The 21,189-nt window shown below is 51.5% G+C and overlaps 1 protein-coding gene across 13 annotated transcripts in view; it reads right to left on the bottom strand.

Moving 5' to 3' along the window:
• PRRC2B (proline rich coiled-coil 2B) overlaps positions 1–21,189 on the bottom strand; it is a 77,539-nt gene that overhangs the window by 20,261 nt on the left and 36,089 nt on the right. For 11 of the 13 annotated variants that reach the window (XM_039862892.1, XM_039862896.1, XM_039862889.1 and 8 more), the window contains exons 7-14: positions 19,569–19,810; positions 18,983–19,104; positions 18,541–18,683; positions 13,891–13,981; positions 11,349–11,541; positions 7,818–8,133; positions 6,006–6,199; positions 4,010–4,205 (exon numbers count right to left, since the gene is read on the bottom strand). In XM_039862892.1, the coding sequence (XP_039718826.1) occupies positions 4,010–4,205; positions 6,006–6,199; positions 7,818–8,133; positions 11,349–11,541; positions 13,891–13,981; positions 18,541–18,683; positions 18,983–19,104; positions 19,569–19,810 (1,497 nt within the window). The remainder of the gene's footprint in view (positions 1–4,009; positions 4,206–6,005; positions 6,200–7,817; positions 8,134–11,348; positions 11,542–13,890; positions 13,982–18,540; positions 18,684–18,982; positions 19,105–19,568; positions 19,811–21,189) is intronic. The other 2 variants (XM_039862893.1, XM_039862899.1) reach the window with 2 other exon arrangements.

Here is a 21,189-nt window from a genome sequence, read left to right as displayed (position 1 = left end):
CCCTGTGTTGGAGGGCACATGAAACCAGGAAATGGAACTGGGGACAGCAATCTAGAGAGTTCACGGACGTCGGCAGGAGGAGGGGCCCGTCAGTCAGCAACACGACCCTGTGTGAGCAGACGCCTGAAGGTGTCTGCAGGCACGAGGAAGACGCGCCTACCTGGAGTAACGAGCTGGCGTTTACCCGCTTCGAGGTTTGCAAAGGGATTCTGGCTTTAGTTCCTTTCATCTCTAACCCTAGGATCGAAAGCAACACTCCACTCCACGATTTTGTACGGGAATGGCGGGTGGGTGGCAAAGCACAGTTGATGACAAAGTGGCCCGAGGAGTTTAGGATAAAGGTGGCATCTCTGTCCTACCACTGCTAAACCAGCTGTTCACGACTCTCACATACTCGGGTGGCCTGGGGCAGATGATAGCAAAGGTCCCCCTGGGCCTCAGTCTGTGGAGAAAGATGATCTGATTTTTCATAGTTTCTTAACAAGGCTCATCAGTAGCCAAAGCTGCTGTCAAGCTCGTTTTTAAACTGAGGTAATCTGGCTGGAAAGCGGCTCTGCACCAGGCCGGCGGTTTTAAGCTGCACTTGAAGTGTGTGGTGCTCTGTGTAAATGCTGACAGGTGACGCCAGAGGTGGTGGGGACCCTCTCTAGAACCCTCAAATCACACACCTTTTCTCAAGGACTGTTTATGAGATAGGCAGCTAAACTACTCACATTATACATCAGCTCCGTTTTGGCAACATGGCAGAGCCCTATTACCCGAAAACCGTCCCGCCACAAACATGCTGGATAGAACATATCACTCACTCACTTGCAGAGCTATGTCTCCCCTAGAAAACTAGAACCCCCCAGGGAGCTCGAACCCCAGCCACAGGCCTGACCCTGAGCTGGTACCTCCTGAAGCGGAGAAGGGGGACACACCTGTCAGTCTTCCTAACCTGCGGGCTCAGCCTTCAATGCCCCCACAGGACAGGGGGTAGGGCTTTCCCACACAAGACAGATGCTGCTTAAAACCAAGACCCTCGAAGGGTCAGGTCCTCCTCAAAAGCGGATTTGAAAAGCACATGCTCTTTCGTACAGGGAACGATTAAATTTGTGTCTTAGCCCAGGCCAGGGTAAGGAAAAACAGTCCCTCCCCAGGAATCTATAGCCACATGCCAGCTTTCATATGGATTCTGGGGAGAGGGGAGTTCAGACTTGAAGTCCCCGACTGGTCCAGAAACCCCCAGTGAAATGAAAGGTGGTTCTAAGCTGGCAGAACCCTGGAGGAACATGCTCAGCCCAGGCCACACCAGATCTCCACTACAAACAGAGCTCTGTGAAAGATGAACTTGCAGTCCGACACTACCCAAACACGTGTGGGGAGCAAGCCTGCAGGAGTCCCCGGCAAGCCCACAGGATTAGACGCCACCCCAAGAACTTCAAATGATAGAATGATCTGTTCAACACCAGAAAACTATGTTTTAAATGATCAAAAAGTATAAAAGAATTTTTAAAAAGCATGACCCTCTCAAAATAATAGGATTGAGGAAAAAATTCTAGTGATAAGTGTCATAAAAATTAAAAACTCATTGTACAGTTCAAAAAAAGGCAGATTAAACACGGCTGGAGAGAAAACTGAACTGGAGACAGTTCTGAGGCATTTTCTCAGAAGGCGCCACTGAAATAACCTCTCATGTATTTAAGAGACTTGGAAGACAGACTGAGAAGGTACAAAATAATCCAAGTGGGAGTCCTGGAAAGAAAGGATACAAAGGCAACATTTAGATCAACAATTAAGAGAATTTTCCAGAAGTAATTAAAGACATACACTCTTAGGTCGAGCACCGAGTTCCAGGCAGAACGAAGTCAGAACAGATGCAGATGTGCATGTAGACACAGCACATCCAGACAGAGCTGCAGAGATCAAAGACAAAGGGGAGACCTTAAAAGCAGCCAGAGAAGACAGAGTGGATTCCGATGTAATGCAGACTTTCAGCAGCAACAGGAGCCAGAGAAGATGCAACATCATCTGTACGGGCTGAACGTAGCTGCCAACTGAGACTTCTGCAGCTAGCTACACTGCCATTCAAGAGAAAGGGTGACATGAGACTGTTTCAGGCAATCTACTGCCAAAAAACTTTCTGGAGGATTCGATAGACGTATGTATGTCATGAAGAAGTAAACTGAACTCAGAAGGAAAAAGATGCAAGAAGGGTAAAGCAGCAAAGAAACTAATAAACATACAGGCAAATATGAACAAGCATAGATGGATAAAACAACAAAAACATTAACGATTCATCAGTGGGCATGAGAACAGGCAAGAACAAGTCTCAGCAGAAGCCACAGGTGAAACTGATGAGGGGTAACAGAGTTCAGGTGAAGGGTGAGCAAACACCTTGATTAGCCTTTGCTAATAAGAAGTCAAGGGCACATGTCAAAATTTAAAGTAACCACACTAAGATAGAAAAGAATATAGAAGAAAAACAATTAAAAAATGGGAAATTTGATAAGAAAAAGAAGCACAGAAAAGAGAATTAAACAGAAAGCATAAAACAGGAGGGTAAGAAACTCAAACTTCATACTCGTAGTAATTCTACAGGGATCAGCTCTGGCAATAAAGTCACAGACTTTCAGAGCAGGTGAGACCACACGCAGCTTGCACATACAAAGATATACTCCCCAAAAATGGGCTTAGAGAGGCTGATGGTAAAAAGCTGGAAGAAGGATACCAAACGATCACTAATCAAAAGAAAACTGGGATGACATTGCCGTCAGACAAGTAAATGTTAAAGGCAGCAGCAGTCCATGGGAACGAAGGAGCACCCCCAGACAAGGCCGACACAACGAAGGAGCACCCCCAGACAAGGCCAACACAACGAAGGAGCACCCCCAGACAAGGCCAACACAGCGGGCTCGCCAGGTGCGACATCTCGACACACCGCTCGGCAATGGATCAAGGGCATAAAAATTGCAATGGATGATGGGACAGATATTCGCAGAGCACAATTAGCAAGCTCAATTTAACGGACTACCTCCAATTAGGGAACATCTATTCTTTTCAAGTAAACATGGAATGTTAAAAAAAAAAAAAAAGACCATGTTACAGTCTACAAAGAAAATTTCAACGAACGTCAGGCCGCCTGGACTGGGGCCCAGCTGGCAGCCCTTGAGAGAAATCTGACCCGCCGCCTGCTCTAGAGATAGCTGTCCTGGAAAGTGACCGTGCCTTGTCCCTTACCATCGTCTATGGCTGTGTCTGCTCTACAACAGCAAAACGGAGCAGCTACTCTGCAAGCTTAAAATATCCACTTCCTGGCATTTACAGAAGTTTGCTGACCCCAGTCTATCATACAGACCGCATTATCTGACCACGAAGAATACAAACTCACACCATAAGGATAATCTTAAACTCCTACATATGTGAAAAATTTACAACATACCATTAAAAAATAATAAAAAAAAAAATCAAAATCAGACTAACGTTTAGAACTGCACAACGATAAAAGTCCTGTATCTAACACTCACAGGAGCTCACAGCTCAGGTAACAAGTATTTACATCAGAAAAGTTAAAAATTAACAACCTGAGCATCCAAAACAGTTAGAAAAGGAAAATAATTTTGAAGGAAATGAGAAAAAAAGCAGAAATTAATGGAGGGGAAAAAAAAGATAAAATAGAGGAATTAAGAAACCCAAAAGCTGCTTTTTAAAAATGGCATTAGATAAACCTTGGGGAAGACTAAGCGAGGGGGTAAACAGAGGAGGCACGAAGAACAGTAAGAATGACAGAAAGAGCAGAGAGAGAGGAACGAGAGCCCAGGAGATAAAGTTAATTAAAGACGCTGATAATGCACGATTTTAAAGATTCTGCCCAAAGACTGACAGTCGCTGTTAGCGTATAAACCCTCGCATTCTGCAGACGCGCAAGACTCAGATCGGCCCTGTGAGACGAGAACCCGGTGGCTCGAACGCCTGAGGCAGCACCCCCATCGCCACTCTGCGCGGTGGCCCGCTAGCCCCCGGGGCTTACCTGAGGGATGCAGGGCCGACGGGTAGAAGTCCACCGGGGTCCGAGTGGGCGTGATCCGTGGGTCCATGTAGGAGGGCATCATCATCCACCTGGGGTCGAAGCCCAGCATCTGGGGGTGGTGTGGGTAGAAGGTGCGCTGTGGGTGGGAGGGCGGAGGGTACATCGGCTGCCAGTGCTGCATTTTGTACAGCTGCTCCTGACCAGGGAGAAAGACCCAATGAGACAGGTGCTACGGGGCAGAGGTGCCACCCCACCCCCCACGCACACACACGCATACACAGTCCTCCAGCGTTCCATCAGGTGGCACAGAAAGCCCACCAGAACAGAAGGCCAAGAGGAAAGAGAGACTCCGGTGCATTACGGCTTCCAGGCCATGGTCCCGCTCCCAAAACCGGGTGGACAGTCATGCCGTCATCTGGACCCAAGCCCAGGAGCCCCCCGGCTACCAGGCGGACTGGGTTTCCACTGAGATCACACGCTCTCCTAGAAGCAGCCAGCGCAGCCCCAGGAACCTCTCCTACCCGAAACCGCTGCCCAATGACGTCGTCGGACGAGGAGAGCCGACTGGGCCGCCCACCGCCCACGTGTGAAGGAGCTGGCCCACCAGCCTGCAGCCGGGCTGGGTGCCCCGGGTGGCTCTGGCACTCAGGGGCCTCTGGGGTCCGCGGCCTGCAGCACACGGAGCTCTCCCAGCCCACACCGGAGGCCAGGCCTCCACCCACAGCGACCCCTCACGTCTAGACCCCAGGTCCCCAGGAACCTGAGCACACAGGAAGTTGGTCAGACCCCTCAGGCTGCCCTGGTGCTTTCAGACTTCCCATTCTTCAGAGAGGATTTGCCCATCACTGCCCACCCGGAGAACTGCTACCACTGCGTGTGCCTCAGGGGGGTCCCAGAGAGCTCCCCAGTCGGTCATTCCCCAAGCCACGCGTGACTGCCTGATGCTCGCCCGCGCCCCCACCCACAAACCCACAAGTGACCGGACCCTCCTGGAGAGAGCACTGGCCCCGTGGACCCCAGAGCGCTTCCTGGGAGCCCAGAGAAAGGGGATGGTTGTAAAGGCAACTAAGACAGACTCCAGAAGAGGATCAAGCCTTGGATTTGCTCCCCTGGGGCACACGTGCGGAACACTTCTCTGTTATCATCAGTAACAACTGACTGCGCGCCCAGCTGCTGGGCTAAGTAACGTCCATGCACCTTCTCAGGGTCCCCCAGACCGCAGTGCCCACCAGCACGACACCTGTCCCGTGATTACTCTCACAAGGCACGAACTGCCAAGGCAAGCTATCAGATCCAGATGTTCGGGACAAGAGCTCACTGAGATTACAACCCTCACAGCAACCATCACCTGCAAGATCTCTTCTCCAGGGCAGTGGGCAGGTCCCTTTTAAGGTTTAGGAGGCCAATAAAGTGATTCTGATAACACTGATAACTCAGGTTTATAGGCGTCATAAAACCCTCACCTCCAGTGAGGCAGGTGTGCCCACTTCCTGGCTGACACACACACGACTAGATAAGCTGCACCATTAGGATCAGATACAGGGCTCCCTGGTTCAAGACCTACAGCCCTCCTCCTTCACGCCTCTCTGACAGTTCTCCAAGCAACCCCCAGGCCTCTCCCTCCTTGGGAAGGTCCTAGGGTGGGGCCACGCAGGGCTAGGGAGCAGCCCCGGCAAATGGCTCCAAATGAAAAAAACCTCTCTTCCATCCAACCTACACTGAGATCAGTGCACACACCACTACCTGTTCCCACCAGTATCAGACAAGATCAACAAACTCCCAACCTTCTACTCATTCGCAGGAGAAGTAAATAATGGTCAGAGCTGACCTACCGAAGCCCTAAGTGTTGAGGTACAAGTCCTGCCACCCCTGCTGGTGGCTGGGACACATGACGGTGGATTCTTGCTTTAAGTGAAGGGGGCGTGGGAAGGGGAGGGGGACGTCCGCTCAGTAGTCAGGTCTGTTTACTAAGACCTCTGAAACGCCCTCTGTTTACCTGTTGCTGCTGCTGCTGCTGGCGCTGGAATCGGGGAGGAAGTGACTTCTGGTACTTGCTGAACTCCTGTGCAGGGGACCCCGCCTCCCTGGCCCCCTCCTCACTGCTGCCGCCCTGAGCCACGGCTGCAGGAGCCGTGGGGGCTTCTTCTGGAAACGTGCCGGGAGCTTCCTGGGCAGAGAACTCGGGGGAGCCTGGAGAACAAATAGCCAGAGAAATGGCCCCAGTGAGCTCACGAAAGCTTGGCCAGACAAACAGCAAATGCCTTTTCTCGTTGGCACTTCCGGTCCCCCGCTAGACTATTCACACCCCGAACCCTGGCGCAATGCTAAATGCTTCACACGCACGAACTCGTGGATTCCCCACATCACCAACGCTTTAGAGAAAACGGAGGTTTCAAAGGTTAGGTGAACTGTCTGAGGTCACAGCGCCAGCGGTGGAGCTGGGGACTGAGTTCAGGTGGGAAAAGTTTCATTAAATGGGACCCCTGTAAAACAAAGCAGCCCCCAGCTCAGCAACGGCCCACACACCCATCCTCGGCACGACACATCACACCCCAAAGCTGTGACCGGGTGCGTCATTACGCCTCTCCCCGCCCAGTTCTTCACCCGTAACTGCACCTTCCCCACAGTGCGTTTGTAAGAAATCGCGTCAGGTGATCCGCGTGATGGACTCAGACCGGCACCGGACAGGAAATGCTCCGCGCGATCTCCCATCACCTTTCCTCTGCCCCGTCCTCGTCCCCGCTTTGCATTCCTGTTTCCTCCCCAGCATTACTGAAGCGTCACGGATGTCTGTGTTCCCGGTACTACTGCAGAGGGCAAGCGGGCTAAGGAGCCCGATGCCACGCCTCTCAGACCCAGCAGCGCACCGCAGAGGAATTCACAGAAAGGCGGGGACCCTCCACTGCACCCGACACCCAGGCCCGCCCCGGGGACCAGGATCCCCCGACCATGCTCACACTAAAGCTAGCTACTCCCTGGACGCCCCACTGGCCCGTCTCAGCGAGGACTGTGAGACGAGGCACAGGCTTCACGCAGCCCTCAGAGGAAGGAAATCTGCAGAAGCACAGCGGTCCACTTTCCCAAGCTCCTCGGCCCAAAAGGGTCCCGTGACTCAGACCCCCAGCAAGACCACCCCGAAAAGCCTTCAGGGACTGAAACTAACATCAGGCCCGTCGTCCCTCCTAAAAAGGATTTGGTTTTAACTGATTTAAGAAAAATCACAAAGAGCACAGCTGATCGTATCCTTTAAAACTGCTACGAGACACTGTCTCCCTCACGCGGCCACGTGATCCATTCCCGTAGAATCAACGCCAGCAGAACGCCTTGTTCCAGGCAGCCCGGCTCCTTTCAACGCCCCGTGAAAGGGCCCTGTGCGTCACGAAGCCCTCCGGCACCTGCCTCTCCGGTGGGGCAGGGGGCGTGCTGACAGCAGTGACTATGATAATGACAAAGCTGGTGGCCATGCCCGTACACACACGCGTGCTTCCTGCACCCAGTCGCTGTGCACGGGGCTTCCCACGCTACGTCACGTGGCCCCTCAGCACGCAGGGAGGGACGCACTACGATCACCCCTTTCACAGACGAGGACCCAGGCTCCGGAGAGGTGTGCAGCCACCTAGTTTTAGTAGTTGAAACAGGATGTGAACCCAGGCGTTCGAGCCAGGCTGAAGCTCGTAACGACGGATGCTCCCAGTCCCATCTCGCTGTGAGCCACAGGCTGTGCGAGGAAGCCGGAGAGATGCCAACAGAGCCAGCCGACACGGCAGCCCAGGCTTTCCAGGCTGCGGGACCAGGGCCTGGCGCTCACCTTTGCGGACGGCAGGGCCATTCTCCTGTGGGGGCGCCTTCTCGGTGCCTGGAGACCGGGGCACTTCCTTCTCCGCCTGCGCCTGGGCCTCGCTGGCCTTCTGGGCCTGCCTACACTTCTGGTCCAGCTGCTTGAGCTTGGCGGCGCAGGCGGCCAGCCGCTCCTCCCGGGCACGGCGCTCCTCCTCCTCCCGGCGCTTCCGGGCTCGCTCCACGGCCTCGGACATCTCCGACTGGACGAACTTCTGCCGTGGCGGTGGCTTGTCCTCTTTGTCCTCGACGGACTGCTGCCTGAACACGCTGCCCATGGAGGACTTCTGCCAAGAGAAGAGAAGTCTCTGATGAGACGGGGCCGCTCCCTTTACGGGACCCTTCCCAAGACCCTCGAGCTCCTTCGAGGGGCCACTGTGATGCCTCGGGCGGACCCGAGTTTTAATCCCGTTCTGCCCTTTTCCGTATTCGGCACGAGGTTTGGGCAAGTGCCACTGCTCTGGACCTTAGTTCCTCATTTGCAAACTGGGGATGATGGAGGAAGCCCCGGGATTGGGAAGGTGCCCGGAAATGGGTACACAGCACTCAACGCTGTGACCAACACGCAGGAAACACTCGGTAAGTGGACGCTCGCCACCCCAATGCGTACACAGATGTGGGCCCCCGTGGCTCACTGACAGGACCTGGAAACCACACAGTCACCATTTCTTAGTCACGAAACTGCTCTACTCCCTTCTCCCCCGAAGGTAAACAAACCTCTGGGCATAAACAGTGACGAGAAACTGAAATTCTTAGTCAAACAGTTTCAAAATGGTTCTTTATATAAAGACGAAAAAGCTTCTCAAAAAACATCTCTTTTGGGCGTTTCATTCACTTCCAAGCCTCTCACTGGCTGTCTCACTGGACAACGACCAGCAATGTGAAAAACTCATCGCTGGGACGGGCTCTCCCTGGTCTGCAGGCAGAGAAGCTGAGCACACGAGCAGGGCCAGGCTGCACTGAGCCCCAGCCACTAAATTCCCGTGAGCCACGACGACCAAAAACACGTGCGACTTCCTGTCTGGAGTGGTAATTACACAGATGTGTTACACAGAACTGTCAAAAGTCGTCAAACATTAAAGAAACCAAGATCTCTGCCTTTTCTTGTACGGTAATTCCACCTCCACAAACGCACTATGCGGCGCATCTCGCGGAGTTTCCTCATGACCTGGAGACAGCTGGCGCCGCCGTGAAAGGTGATGAACTCCCCTTCACACAGCAGAACCGGGCCGAAGCGGGCACACTCCGTGCACTGCGCTCTCCAATGTCAACTTCGGTCCACGCGCTGTGACGGCTGAGCGCTGTCTCACCCTAATCTACCGCACACCCGGGCATCCAGCACCCCCTGCAGAGGACCCGTCGGGAATTCCTAGAAACGGAACAGCAGAATCGAAGGGCGTGTGCATCGTCGAGACGTTTGCTACGCCTTTCTAAACTGCCCTAAGCTTAGCTATCGTTTGATGGACTATAATGTTCCATAAAATATTTGAATTACGACAATCTCTTCAAAAATTTGGAGGCATAAAATTATACAGATTCCCCGCGGTCGACTCTACCCGTCATGAACTCGCAGCGCTGCGCTAGCAAGAGCCACATGAAGCCTTGGGGACTGGGCAGCCCCGCTGCACGAATCTGGGTTAAGTTCAGGGAGCTTCCAAGAGCAGCACCGAGTCTATTCTGTTTTGCTTCTGTGTCCCCTGTACCCAGCACAGTGCCTGGCATAGAACAGGTGCTCAGTACGAAAGACTGAGGCTATAACAGGCATTCTCGCCTTCTAAGGACACGGACCCTCCAGCAAGGTGCCCTGAAAATGCAGGTTCCGCAAGTGTATTTAAATCAACGCCTTTACCGCCCCAGCTCTGCCCCGCCGGAACATTTCCATCCCGAAGGACGACGTCCCACGAGGGGTGGGGAAAAGGTCAGCATCTGGCACGACAGTCACGGTGGCTCAGAGCAGGTGGTCCAAGCCCAGGCGGGCGAGGAGGGCAACCCTGTGGAGAGGGGGCTGGTGTGGGAGGCGGAGCCCACCCAAGCTGGGCGAGGGCGAAATTCAGAGAGAGGGAGAGACGGCCCCGCAGGGAAACCAGGGCGGCCACGTGGGTGCGGACAGCGGAGCGGGTGAGGGCATCTGTGCGAGGGGGGGGCAGTGGCAGACATGGGAGACAGGGCGCATACGGGGGCCTGACCAAGTCACTGCAAACACTACAGGCAACAGGAGACACTCCCCACTGCTGGAGAAGCGAGGGACAGATGAGCGATGGGGAAATGAGAAGGAGATCTGTGCGACTGGCAATACTGCAGAGGAATAATGAAGGCATGAATGTGTCTCTATGGACGCGCACACACACCTGTACACACAAACATTCCCTGACCGTCCACTGAGAGGCCAGGAGCAGTGACGCCCCCCAGTGCAATGAGCAGTCCTGGGGCCCACGACTGGTTTCTCAATACCTTGAGGGGCTAAGGCAGGGCGAGGACGAAAGGTGCTTAGAAAGGCTTGTTCTAAGCAAGCAAGGAATTGCTCAAAAAAGGATGGAGACATGTAAAAAGGATGAGGACGCAAGCTTGAAGAGGCTCCCAACGGCCAAATTAAAGACGATTTGAGTTTCAAAACAATGAGTAACAGATTATAACTCAACTCGTATAAATAAACTCAAAGTTGAATGAGAAACAAGATATTCAGTCTTAAAGTATCTCCCCACCAATGCTTATCAACTACAAGTGTGGACGAGAGTAAATCCAGTGTCACACTTGGTAGGCACCGCACTAATCAAGAGATCCAAGGGCAGAGGTCAGAGGGGGGCAGAGTGGGGTCACGGTCACCCGCCAGGATGCGATGAGAGGCAGTGTCATTTCTGAGAGATTCCAGCCGAAAGAGGAAACCCTGAACCTGAACGCAGGGAAGGACCAGACAGACCCGGCTGAAGTGCATCCCACAGAGTGACCGGCTCGTGACAGTCAAAAGCACCAGTCATGAGAGTTCGAGAAAGGCTGAGGAGCTAGTCCCAAGTGAAGGGCACAAACAGAAAGGACGACGAAGGCAGCGTGTGATCTGAACTGGACTGTAAAAAGGACATTAGCAGGACGATTAGTGAAAGCTGAATGAGGGCTGAGGACCAGGTGGCAGTGATGTATCAGTGCTGATTTCTTGGTTTTGATTGTGGTTACATGGAAGAAACGTCGATTTTGCGTAAGCATTAGTAGATACCAAGTGCTCTACAGTGATAGGGCCTGATCGGGCTGGCAACTTACTCTTCGAACGGCTCAGGAAAAAAGTATCCTTTGTATTGTACTTCGAACTTTTCTATACGTTTGTGCCGGTTTCAGAAGTTTAAAAGAAATTTTTTTAATTAAAAAAAAGAGTGAGGAGGAGAGCCGGAGGAGGCTGGGGAGGGGAGGTGGGTTGGGGAGCAGATGGAGAAGGGAAAAGGGAGGAGAGGGAAAGGGAGAGGGAGAGACACCCAGCTACTCAGACACAGAACCCCTCCAGGGCCCACAGTACCTGGTAGTCAGGGCCTGCCGCCCAGCTGTGAAGCTTCCTGGACGGTGGCTGAGGTTCCGGCACCTTCCGGACGGCCCGAGTCATGCCCACCGTCTCGCTCCAGTCCTTCCCTTCCTCTTGGGCACGCTTGGCATCGGCACTGTCCGCAGAGCTCATGGACAACTGCCGCTGCCTCCTGGGGTCCCAGCTGTTCCTAGAACAAACCGCATCAGGTGTCAGCTGCCCCAGCAGCCAGCCTGCCAGGGTCTGAGCGCACTGGCCGGAGGCCCTGAATCAGCTGTCTCCATGCCGATTTCCTTCGTCAGAACAGACCGCCCCAGGCCCCCAGCCTTCACGGTGGGAGGACGCGCCCAGACCACCAAACCCAGGCCGACGCTCACCAAGTCCCTCTACACACAAAGCCCCAGGCAGGATGTCTCACATCCATTCCTTTGTTTACTGCCTCCCCCCCAACGCGTCCTCACTCCCCCCATTTTAAAGTGTGGGTTCATTGAGTCTCAGGGAAGCTGGGCAGCTGCTCTCCTAGGAAGGCGCTAACAGATTTGAACCACGGACTCCCGGACAGAGGTGCCTCTCACTCCACAGCTCCTTCCTCGTGCTCTACACAGAGGAGGCGCCCAAAACGCGCCTCAAACGTCAAGACGGCTCACCGGATGCCGGCACAGTCGAGAGAGCAAGAGGAGGAAGGCGAAGCACACACGGCTCGGGGGAGAAGGGGGTTCCACGTGGCGGCTACGCGAAGGCTCCAAGAGAGGGGAGTGCTGACCAGGGCTCATCTTCACAGACTAAGGCGTCCGCGGAGGCACCGGGCCAGACGTGTGCGTGGGTACTGAGCACCTCCAGTATGCAGAGCAAGTGCCCTCTGAACACGGGGAGTCAGGCCTGGCTCGTCTGTGTGTGTCTGCACGTGTCCACGCACACGAGTACGTGCGTCTCGGAGGGAAGATGAGGCGGGTAAGGCGGGTTAGGTGACCACAGCAGGGCAGCCACTGCTAGTGACTCCTGACTTCACTGTGAGGGACATGGAGACCACACTGCGGTTCCTGATCCACCAGGAAGACCAGCGTCTTTGGAAGACTAGGCGGTGTGCAGGGTAAGAGGAAAGGGAGGAGGCGCGCTGGCTGACCTCTGAATGCTCCAGGAAAGAAAAACTGCTGGTCCCAGTGGCCCCCGAGACAATGAACAGGAAGGGACAGAGTCAAGGGAAGCGTCAGGAATCATCACGGATAGGGAAACAGATGTCAAAGGGACTGGGGACTTTTTGTAGGAGTCTCTGGGGGTTGAATATCATCAGCCAGCTCAGAGAACGTCAAAAAAGGAGCAGGTTTAGGCAGGAGACGCTTTCGATTCGAGGCGTCTCCAGTCACAGCCAGCAGCAAGGCTGGTCCAAACCCATGCCTAACGCGTCCCGATGAACATTCAACTAACGTCAACTGAAAGAGACAAGAAACAGCGTCCTACCGCGCCAGTAAATCTGTAAAATTTTATGTCTTTGCTTTGGACTTAAACTTTTTGATCGCGTTTCCTTCTGAGCTTGGAGTTCCAAGAACTGTCCCATAGATGTTTCCCAAGTGAATCCAAAGCCTCGGTTAAAAATCAAACAGCATCAAAGTAAATTACAGAAGCCTCACTTAGTTCACTGTGCATCATCAGAGAAAGGGTGGCAGACCATACCAGCCCCCTCCAGAAGAGGGGCGCTGACTCCAGGGGCTCTGAAGTGGAAGACGAAAGGACAAAGAAAAAGACTTGCAGGCTCGACGACGCGAACATTCGATCACCGACAATAAGCTAAACAGAGGGAAATAGTGAAGCATCAAAGGGAAGTCTAAGTCTAACAGGTAGTGGACAAAGGAAAAGCTCACACTCACTGGTATTCAAAGAAATGCGAATTAAAGCCACCACAGGTACCGTTTTAATAGTACCAGCCAATACCACTGATGTTATGATAAAAACAGAGAAACTAGAGTACGATGAAGATTTTTTCAAAGGGCACCGAGTAAAATTAGTCCAATAAAATAATCCAAAAGAAAGAGAGAGAAAAGATTGAAGTGGTCAAACAAGTTTAGGAAACTAGCAAACCCAGCTCACTGCCCCTCCCACCCCGGAAAGAGCTCCGGCTGCTTCAGCATCAGCTCCCAGGCTGTGGGCAACCCCGGCGGACAAGACCGAGTTAAACCAGGGTGGTTTCCCAAACTCGCTTGGCCACAGAAGCCATGACAGCCATAATCAATCTGCAGAGCGAGCGGCCTACACGACACACTTGTGGAAATGCCGGGACAGCGGTTCCCAGTCACTAGGACTCAGCCCACCACGCCCGGACACCAATCCTGGCTCCATTCCTGTACAGCTGTCCTGAATAGCTACAGTCCCCTCGTCTGCAAAATGAAACCACATCCGCCCTGGGAGGCTGCAGGTGACGAGGAAACGGACTTGGCAGGGTGACCGGCCACGGCGGCCCTGGGAAGTATAACACGTTCACATCCTTCCGACACCACGTCAAGGTCCACCGGGACGCCGCTGGGGGCGGGGGCGGGAGCCTTACCACTTCGGCCTGCCATCCTTCACGACATCTTCCTCCTCTTCGTCGTCACTGAACTTCAGTTTCTCGGAATAGTCCACTTCCTCGTGGAGGCCTACAACAGGTGGTGGGTCAGGAAGACGTGAGAATCTACAACAGGTGGGTCAGGAAGACGTGCTGAGGATGCCCCTGGGGGCTTGCCCCAGACAGGAATTCTGCCAACCCAACTGAGGAGCGAGGCGAGCCACCCAGCTGTCACCACGGGAACAAACTGCAGACAAAAGTCAAGGGCAGTCCTGGCTTCTGGTAACAGACCAACTCTCCCAAAGATAACAGTTCTGAAATCTCAGCAAAACTGTCTAAAAATGTATCAAGAGCGCATGAGAGTGAGCAAACGCGGGTGGAATCCAGACAGGCATCTACCCGAGAAGCACAGCGACTCCACCGCTGAGACGGTGAGCTCTGACCCCGGGCACTCACTACCCTCCAGCCCCTGAGCGGCCCAGGTGGCAGACAAGGCCATCAACTGATGCGTGGGTACACAAAACGCAGTAAATCCATACCATGGAGTAGCGTCTGGCCATAAAAAAGAATGACAACTGACACATGCTACGTCGTGGGCCTTGAAAACACTAGGCTAAGTCAGAGGAGCCAGATATAAAAAGCCACCTATTATATGATTCCATTTATATGAAATTCCTGAGTGTAAATCCAGGGACAGAAAGATTAGCAGTTCCCAGGGGATGTGTGTGGGGTGGAGGTGGGGTGGGGCACGGCTGACAGGCAGAGGGTGTCTTTTGTGGGTGATGAAAACGTTCTGGAACTGAACAGTGGTGACAGTTGCACGCATTTGTAAATAAACTAAAAATCAATGAATCATATCCTTAAAGAAAAAGGCAACACTGACAAACAAAGGGTTAGAGCTGACGAGGGAGCGAGTGCGAGGACGTGCTGTCTAGACGGTCACTGGGAGCACGGACAGACGGTCACTGGGAGCACGGACAGACGGGCTGAGGAGAAGGACGGGGAGAGACACACCATGGAAACGATAACTAACTAGAGCGGCAGCAGCCATAGCAGGACGGGACAAAACGGGCTCCGAGACAAGAAGCATCGCTAGAGATGAAGAGCACCTGAAAACAACACGAAGGGTCACTGTCGGCCATAGAAATGACAACTGCACATGCCTCATGAACAGCTTCAAAATAAGTGAGGCAAAAATGGGAGAAAAAGGTAAATCCGCAAATAACGGTGGAGAGTTAGAACATCTCATTTGCAGTAACTGAGAACTAGACAAAAATATCCGTACGTGTGTAAGATCTGAATGACACTATTAACCACTTTGACTAAATCTATGATACATACAGGACAGGATACCAAATAACTATAAATACATATTATTTTCAAATGCTCTTGGAATATTCACCAAGACAGACCATTCTCGGTCGTAAAATAAGTCTTGACAAGTGGAAAACATGTGAAATCATTCACAGTATAATCCCTGACTATAATGGAATTGAATTAAAAATCTAAAAAACCTCAATAATTAAAATAAAGAGATCAATGAAACAGAAAATAATCAGACAATGGAGAAAATTAAAGCCAAAAGCTGCCTCTTTATAAATATTAATAAAACTAATAAGCCCTTGGCAGAAATGAACAAGAAAAAAAAGAAAAACACAAATTAGTAATTATCAGGAATGAAATAGGCTACATCACTGAAGATCCTACAACATCAAAGGAAAAGGAATGTTAGCGACAACTTTACACCAATAAATTCAACTCAAAAGAAATGAATTAAATGCTTTGGAAAACACGGTTATCAAAAACTGACACAAAACAACATAGGAATCGGAGTGGCCCCATAAACTAATCAAAGAAATAAAATTTGATTATCACAAATGTCTCCACAAAGAAAACTCCAGGGCTAAATTGTTTCACTGGCAAATTTTATCAAGCACTAATGAAAAAAATAATACCAATCTTACAGAAACCCTTTCAGAAAATGGAGAAAGAAGGAACTTTTTTCCAACTCATCTTATGAGGCCGGCATAACCTGGTATCAAAAGCCAACTAAGATTTCAAAAGAAAATTACAGACCAAAATCCGCCATGAACACAGATAAAAAGCTTAATAAAATATCAAATTGAAGCAAGGCATACATACAAAAAGGTAGAGTTTATTCTAAGAATGCAAAGTTAGTTTAGCATTAAGAAAAATCAATGCGACCCACCAAATTATCAAAATAAAGGAGAAAAATCAAATGATCACAAAGATAAGTGTTTAACGAAATTCAATACAGACCATGATTTAAAAAACAAAACGTCCAGCTAAACTAGAAACAGAAGAGAATCTCCTCGATCCAACAAAACACATCTCCAGAAAACCTACAGCTAACATCATATTTAATGGTGAAACACGAAACAATTTCTCCTTATGATTAGAAACAGAGACCTTGAAACCAACATTGTACTGGAAGCACCACAGTGCAAAAAAAGCAAGAAAAAGAAATAAAAGGCATATCATCTGAAAAAGAAGACATAAAGCTGTCTCTATTTATAGGTGACATGTTGTTTACGTAGAAAATTCTAAAAACGCAACAAAAACTAGTAAAACTGATGAGTGCATTTGGCAAAGTGTCTGGGACAAGGTCAAAGCACAAAAATCAACTGTATTAACACATAGTAACATCAAACAACTGAAAACGAAATTAAAAAAAAAAAACAAAAAACCCAATAATGGCATCAAAAACCATAAAAATACGTAGGCGTAAACTTAAAGGATGCTCCAGACCTCTGTCCTGGGAACCACACGATGCTGCAAGGAGAAGTCAAAGACCTAATAAAGAGAGTCACCAGGGTCCTGGACGGAAGGCTCAAAATGAAGTTGTCACTGCTCAAAATGAAGTTGTCACTGACACAGAAATAAATTCGACACAATCCTAACCAAAACGCCGTCAGGCTTTCCGTAAATATTGCCAGGCTGATTCTAAATTTATAAGGGAAGGGAATGAAAAGAACATAGAATAGTTAAACAATCTTAAAAAAGAACAGAGCTGGGAAACTTACACTACCTGAATTTAAGACGTACTACAAACCTACAGTGTGCATTGGCGTAGGATGAATAAATAGATCAATGGAACAAACAGGTCCAGAAATAGACCTACGCCTATACGGGCAACTGATTTTTGGCAAAGGTGCCAAAGCAGCTCAATAGGGGAAGAAAGTGCTACGGATAACCGGTGAGGAACAGCTGGATCTCCTTAGAGGAAAAACGAACTTCGGGTCCCGTCTTACGGCACTCACAGCTGTTAACAGAACATGGGGCACAGACCAAAACAAGTCTGAGTTAGAAGTTTTATAAAACATAAGGGAATATCGTCACCACCAAGGGGAGACAAGGGTTTTTTAGACAGGATACAAAAGTAATAACCGTAAAAAACCCAAATCTATAAATTACACTTCATCAAAATGAAAAATTTCTGCTCATCAAAACAGTGCTAAGAAAATGAATCAGACAAGGCAGACCATGGGGAGAAACATTTGTGAAATGTCAAAAAGGACTTGGACCACTCAGAAAGAAAGAAAAAAGATATACTAGTAGCCAAATAGGACATGAAAGCGTGTTCATCATCATCAGTCATCCGCGAAATGAAAATTAAAAGCACCGTGGGATACCACTACGCACCCACCATGATGGCTAAAATTAAAAAGACTAACACGAAAGTGTGAGGATGCAGGGCAACAGATTCTCGTACACCACCGCTGGCAACGTGAACTGGCACCGCCACCGGGGAACAGGTGTGGGCGGTTCTTATACACGGAATCGCACACCTACCCTCTGGCCCAATAGTTTCATTCCTAGATATTTACTTGAGAGGTGAATATATTATTCATAATGGAACTTTGAATGAGTAAATAAGTCATAGTATAACAGAAATCTCCCAGTAACTGAAAACACCTATCGATATGTACGTAACACAACATTGGTGAATCTCGAGAACATTACGGCAGAGGAACAGCTGAGTGACCCCATTCCCCTGCAGTCCTGTAACAGGCACGACGCATCAGTGGGAGGCCCTGGGCCGTCGGGGGCGAGAAAGGCTGTCTATCTCGATGTGGGGTTTGTTACATAAGCGCATCCATTTGTCAAAATTATACAATTAAGATGTGTGCCCTTTCAATGTAATTAACATTTACTTGAAAAACAAACGAAAAGAAATGTAAAAGGAAATCATCAGGCTGGGGGTGAGGGTGGGTGAAGATAAAGAAACGAGAATGGCATCAAAAGCCAACAAAGATTTCAAAACAAAATTATAGACCAAACTCCGGTGGGACTTGTTGAAGCTGGGCGATGGGTAGCTAGGGGTTTGTTACAATATTTTGCTTCGTTAACTTTTCTATTATAAAAAAAAGTCTTTTAAAAATGTTAACCGCAAAATCTACCACAGCACTAAGATCCAGACCGAAGACCAAAAGGAAGCATGGAGGGGCCAGGAGACGCCGCTCCGAGTGCCCGTGAGACCACCCGGGGCAGCGAGGCCGCCCGCTGCTCGCCTGCACCCGGCCAGCCCAGGGAAACCACGGCGGGCTTCTCATCCTCAGGAAGCAGAGACAGGCCTCACCCTGCCTTCCTAACCCACCGGCTGTGAGCCCACGGGGGGGCGGGGCCCACCTGCCCAGCCGTCATCAGCGTCGGTGTCCAGGTCGTCCAGGCCCTTGAGGTTCTCCGCGTTGATGATGGTGGGCCGCGGTGCCCGCCCCACCAGCTGCCTCAACGGCCGGGCCGGGCGGGTCGCTCCAGGCCGGTTTTCTTTTCTGATGAGAGAGGGAGGGGGCAGGGGGGAGTTTAAGGCGCCGGACTCATGTCAAGTACACAGATGACAGCAAAGCTAAGTATTTTTCTTTAAAAAGTCCTAGATTGCAAAGGTTCGCGTTTGCATTTAAATCAAGATACAGACAGCGAACAAATACATCGGGAGAGGCGGCCTCCTCGTTCCTGCACGTGCCCAGTGCCAATGCCAAGGGAGCAGCAAGAAGCATGTGCCCCAACTTCAGCTCTGCCCGGAGCCCGACACCACGACCCAACCTCTCACCCAGGCGGGAGCCTTACTTACCCATCTTGGTCGTTCATCTGGAACTGTCTAAAAGGAACGCGGGGTTCCAGGCGGAGCTGGGGGAGGGGGAAAGGTCCTCGTTCCACTGTGCCCGGGTTCTCCGAGGACTGTGGCGAACACATCTGAAACACAACATCAATGAACTGGCTTTTCCGGTCATGACCCAAAGTCGAAGTTCCACTCTGTACGAGAATTTGTTTTGGAAAATGAAAAATGGGGGCAAAAAAACCAAACGGGACAGTCGGGGTTTCCCGAGCAATCCTGCCCCCATCTCCCCATTTCTTTCCTGCCGTCGCTGAGTGAATCTGGGGGCCTGTGTCTCGGGCAACACCTGCCTCTCATTTTTTCTAAAGACAAAGCTGAAGGAAGTAATGACATCCACGTCACCAGGGAACGAAGCCAGACGCCCTTAAGGCTTGACAAGGGGGAGGGAAAACGCAAAGCTAATGGAAACCTCCAGAGCAGGGCGTCGGGGCCAAGAGTGAGCCTGGGCAGGGGAACCGGGGGTGGACGTGCGACCACACGGCGTAGGTTCTCGGGGACGAGGACAATCGACTTCGCGGGGAAATGCATTCTGAAGACTTACAAAGGCAGGAAGCATGTCATGGTATGTAGGTGGGTGGTATGCATTTCCCATGAACTGTGACGCCCCTTTGCGGACAGGCTGGGCCGGGCGGAGAGAGGGGTCCTGAGAACCGCTGGTGCATGCCGAGGAGGGGGCGCCGTCTCCCGCACTCGAGTTCCTGCTGCCCAGCTCAGTTGGGGAGGCGCTCAGAGACGTGGCAGAAATTATGTTTCGCCCACCGCCCTCCCTCCAGCTTGTCACATCTGGAAATCGAAAGGGGGCAAACAGGGAGATGAAAGAGGAGGGGGAGAGGAGGGATTGTGAGGTCCTGAAGGCCAAGGGACCCCCTCATTCACCAAAACAAATAAAAAACAAACACAAAAGAAGGGGAGAGGCGAGTGGACCGGTCGAGCCTGTCAGGGAAGGTGGGGCGGACACCTGGCCACTGAGCCTGAGCTCGCTGAGGGGAGTCTGCCTGGAAGAGAAATACGAACTCAGGTCCACTCAGAGAGAAGGCGAGCATGGACGGGGCGCAGTGTTCACGGGGCAGCAGAACCAGACACCACGGAGCGGACCCCCAAAGGAGCCGACAGCCCTGCCGGGACGGCCCTGGACACGCTCCGCCACCACGACCAGCCCGAGGTCAGCGCTGTGCCCAGCGCGGACTCGACACCACAACTAGCGTGAGCCCTGACACGTTTCCTAACTGTTTAGCAGCAGCACCTCTGGTCAGAGAGATCTCCCCGGTTCACGGGACAAGGAGGAGCCGCCCTGGCCCAGCCCTGGCCTGGCCCTGGCCCAGTGGGGTGTGGAGGGCTCTGGGGCCTGCCCTCGAGGCCTTCGCTCCCCTCCTGCAGGGCACAGATGAAAAGCTTCTGGACACTTTCCACTGTCCAAGGTAGCAGGAGCTGGTAGGATTACAGGCCAAGGAGAAACTACATACATGAGCCAACCCTTTTTTCAGCCAACTTTTGGTTAGAGGTTGAAACGGGGAAGGTCCCCGAGTGTGTGGCTCCTAGCACAGAGGGACCCACCACGGGAGCCACGAAATCGCGGCGGCTCCAGCTCTCCAGCTCCGAGCATGTGGTCTTCGGTTAGCCCTGCGGCCGCCCCTCCGGCCAGCTGCTGCTTCGCCTTCTCAAATGAGGGGATGGAACTGATCCCAGAGGCTCCTACTCCTTCTAAATTTTTATAGTTTCACAAAGCAGCTCATCTTAATTAACCCCAGAAAATTGCAGTTCTCGTCTAAGGAACCTGAAGTTATGTGTCTGGAGCAGACGAAGGCCAGCGCGGACCAGCGTTTTAGGGAGAGCTGCACAGTGATCGTTTCACATGCAAGACATTGGCTCTGACACTGGGACACCTTGGGGACTGATCACAACAAGCAAACAAAAGTCTCTCACATTCTGAGAGCTAATCGAGCCCACCCCCCACACCTTCCCAAAACAAAAGACAGTTCAGGATCTCCAGGATCTCGAGAGAGAAAAACTCATTCCTAAATGCCTTAATCTCTACCCATCCAAGGTTTTAAGGAAAAAAAACAGCCATGAAAAGTCACTCCCCAGTCCTGCCAAGTCCCTGGCCAGAACCCGGGGAAGGGGGCCGTGGAGACCAGGGCTGGGGGGGGCTACATAACAATCCC

The sequence above is a fragment of the Pteropus medius genome, unplaced genomic scaffold (genome assembly GCF_902729225.1).
Source record: "Pteropus medius unplaced genomic scaffold, Ma_sr-lr_union100, whole genome shotgun sequence".
Classification (NCBI taxonomy): domain Eukaryota; kingdom Metazoa; phylum Chordata; class Mammalia; order Chiroptera; family Pteropodidae; genus Pteropus; species Pteropus medius.
Note: the sequence above shows the minus strand (reverse complement) of the source record. Positions and strands in the feature narration are given on the sequence as shown.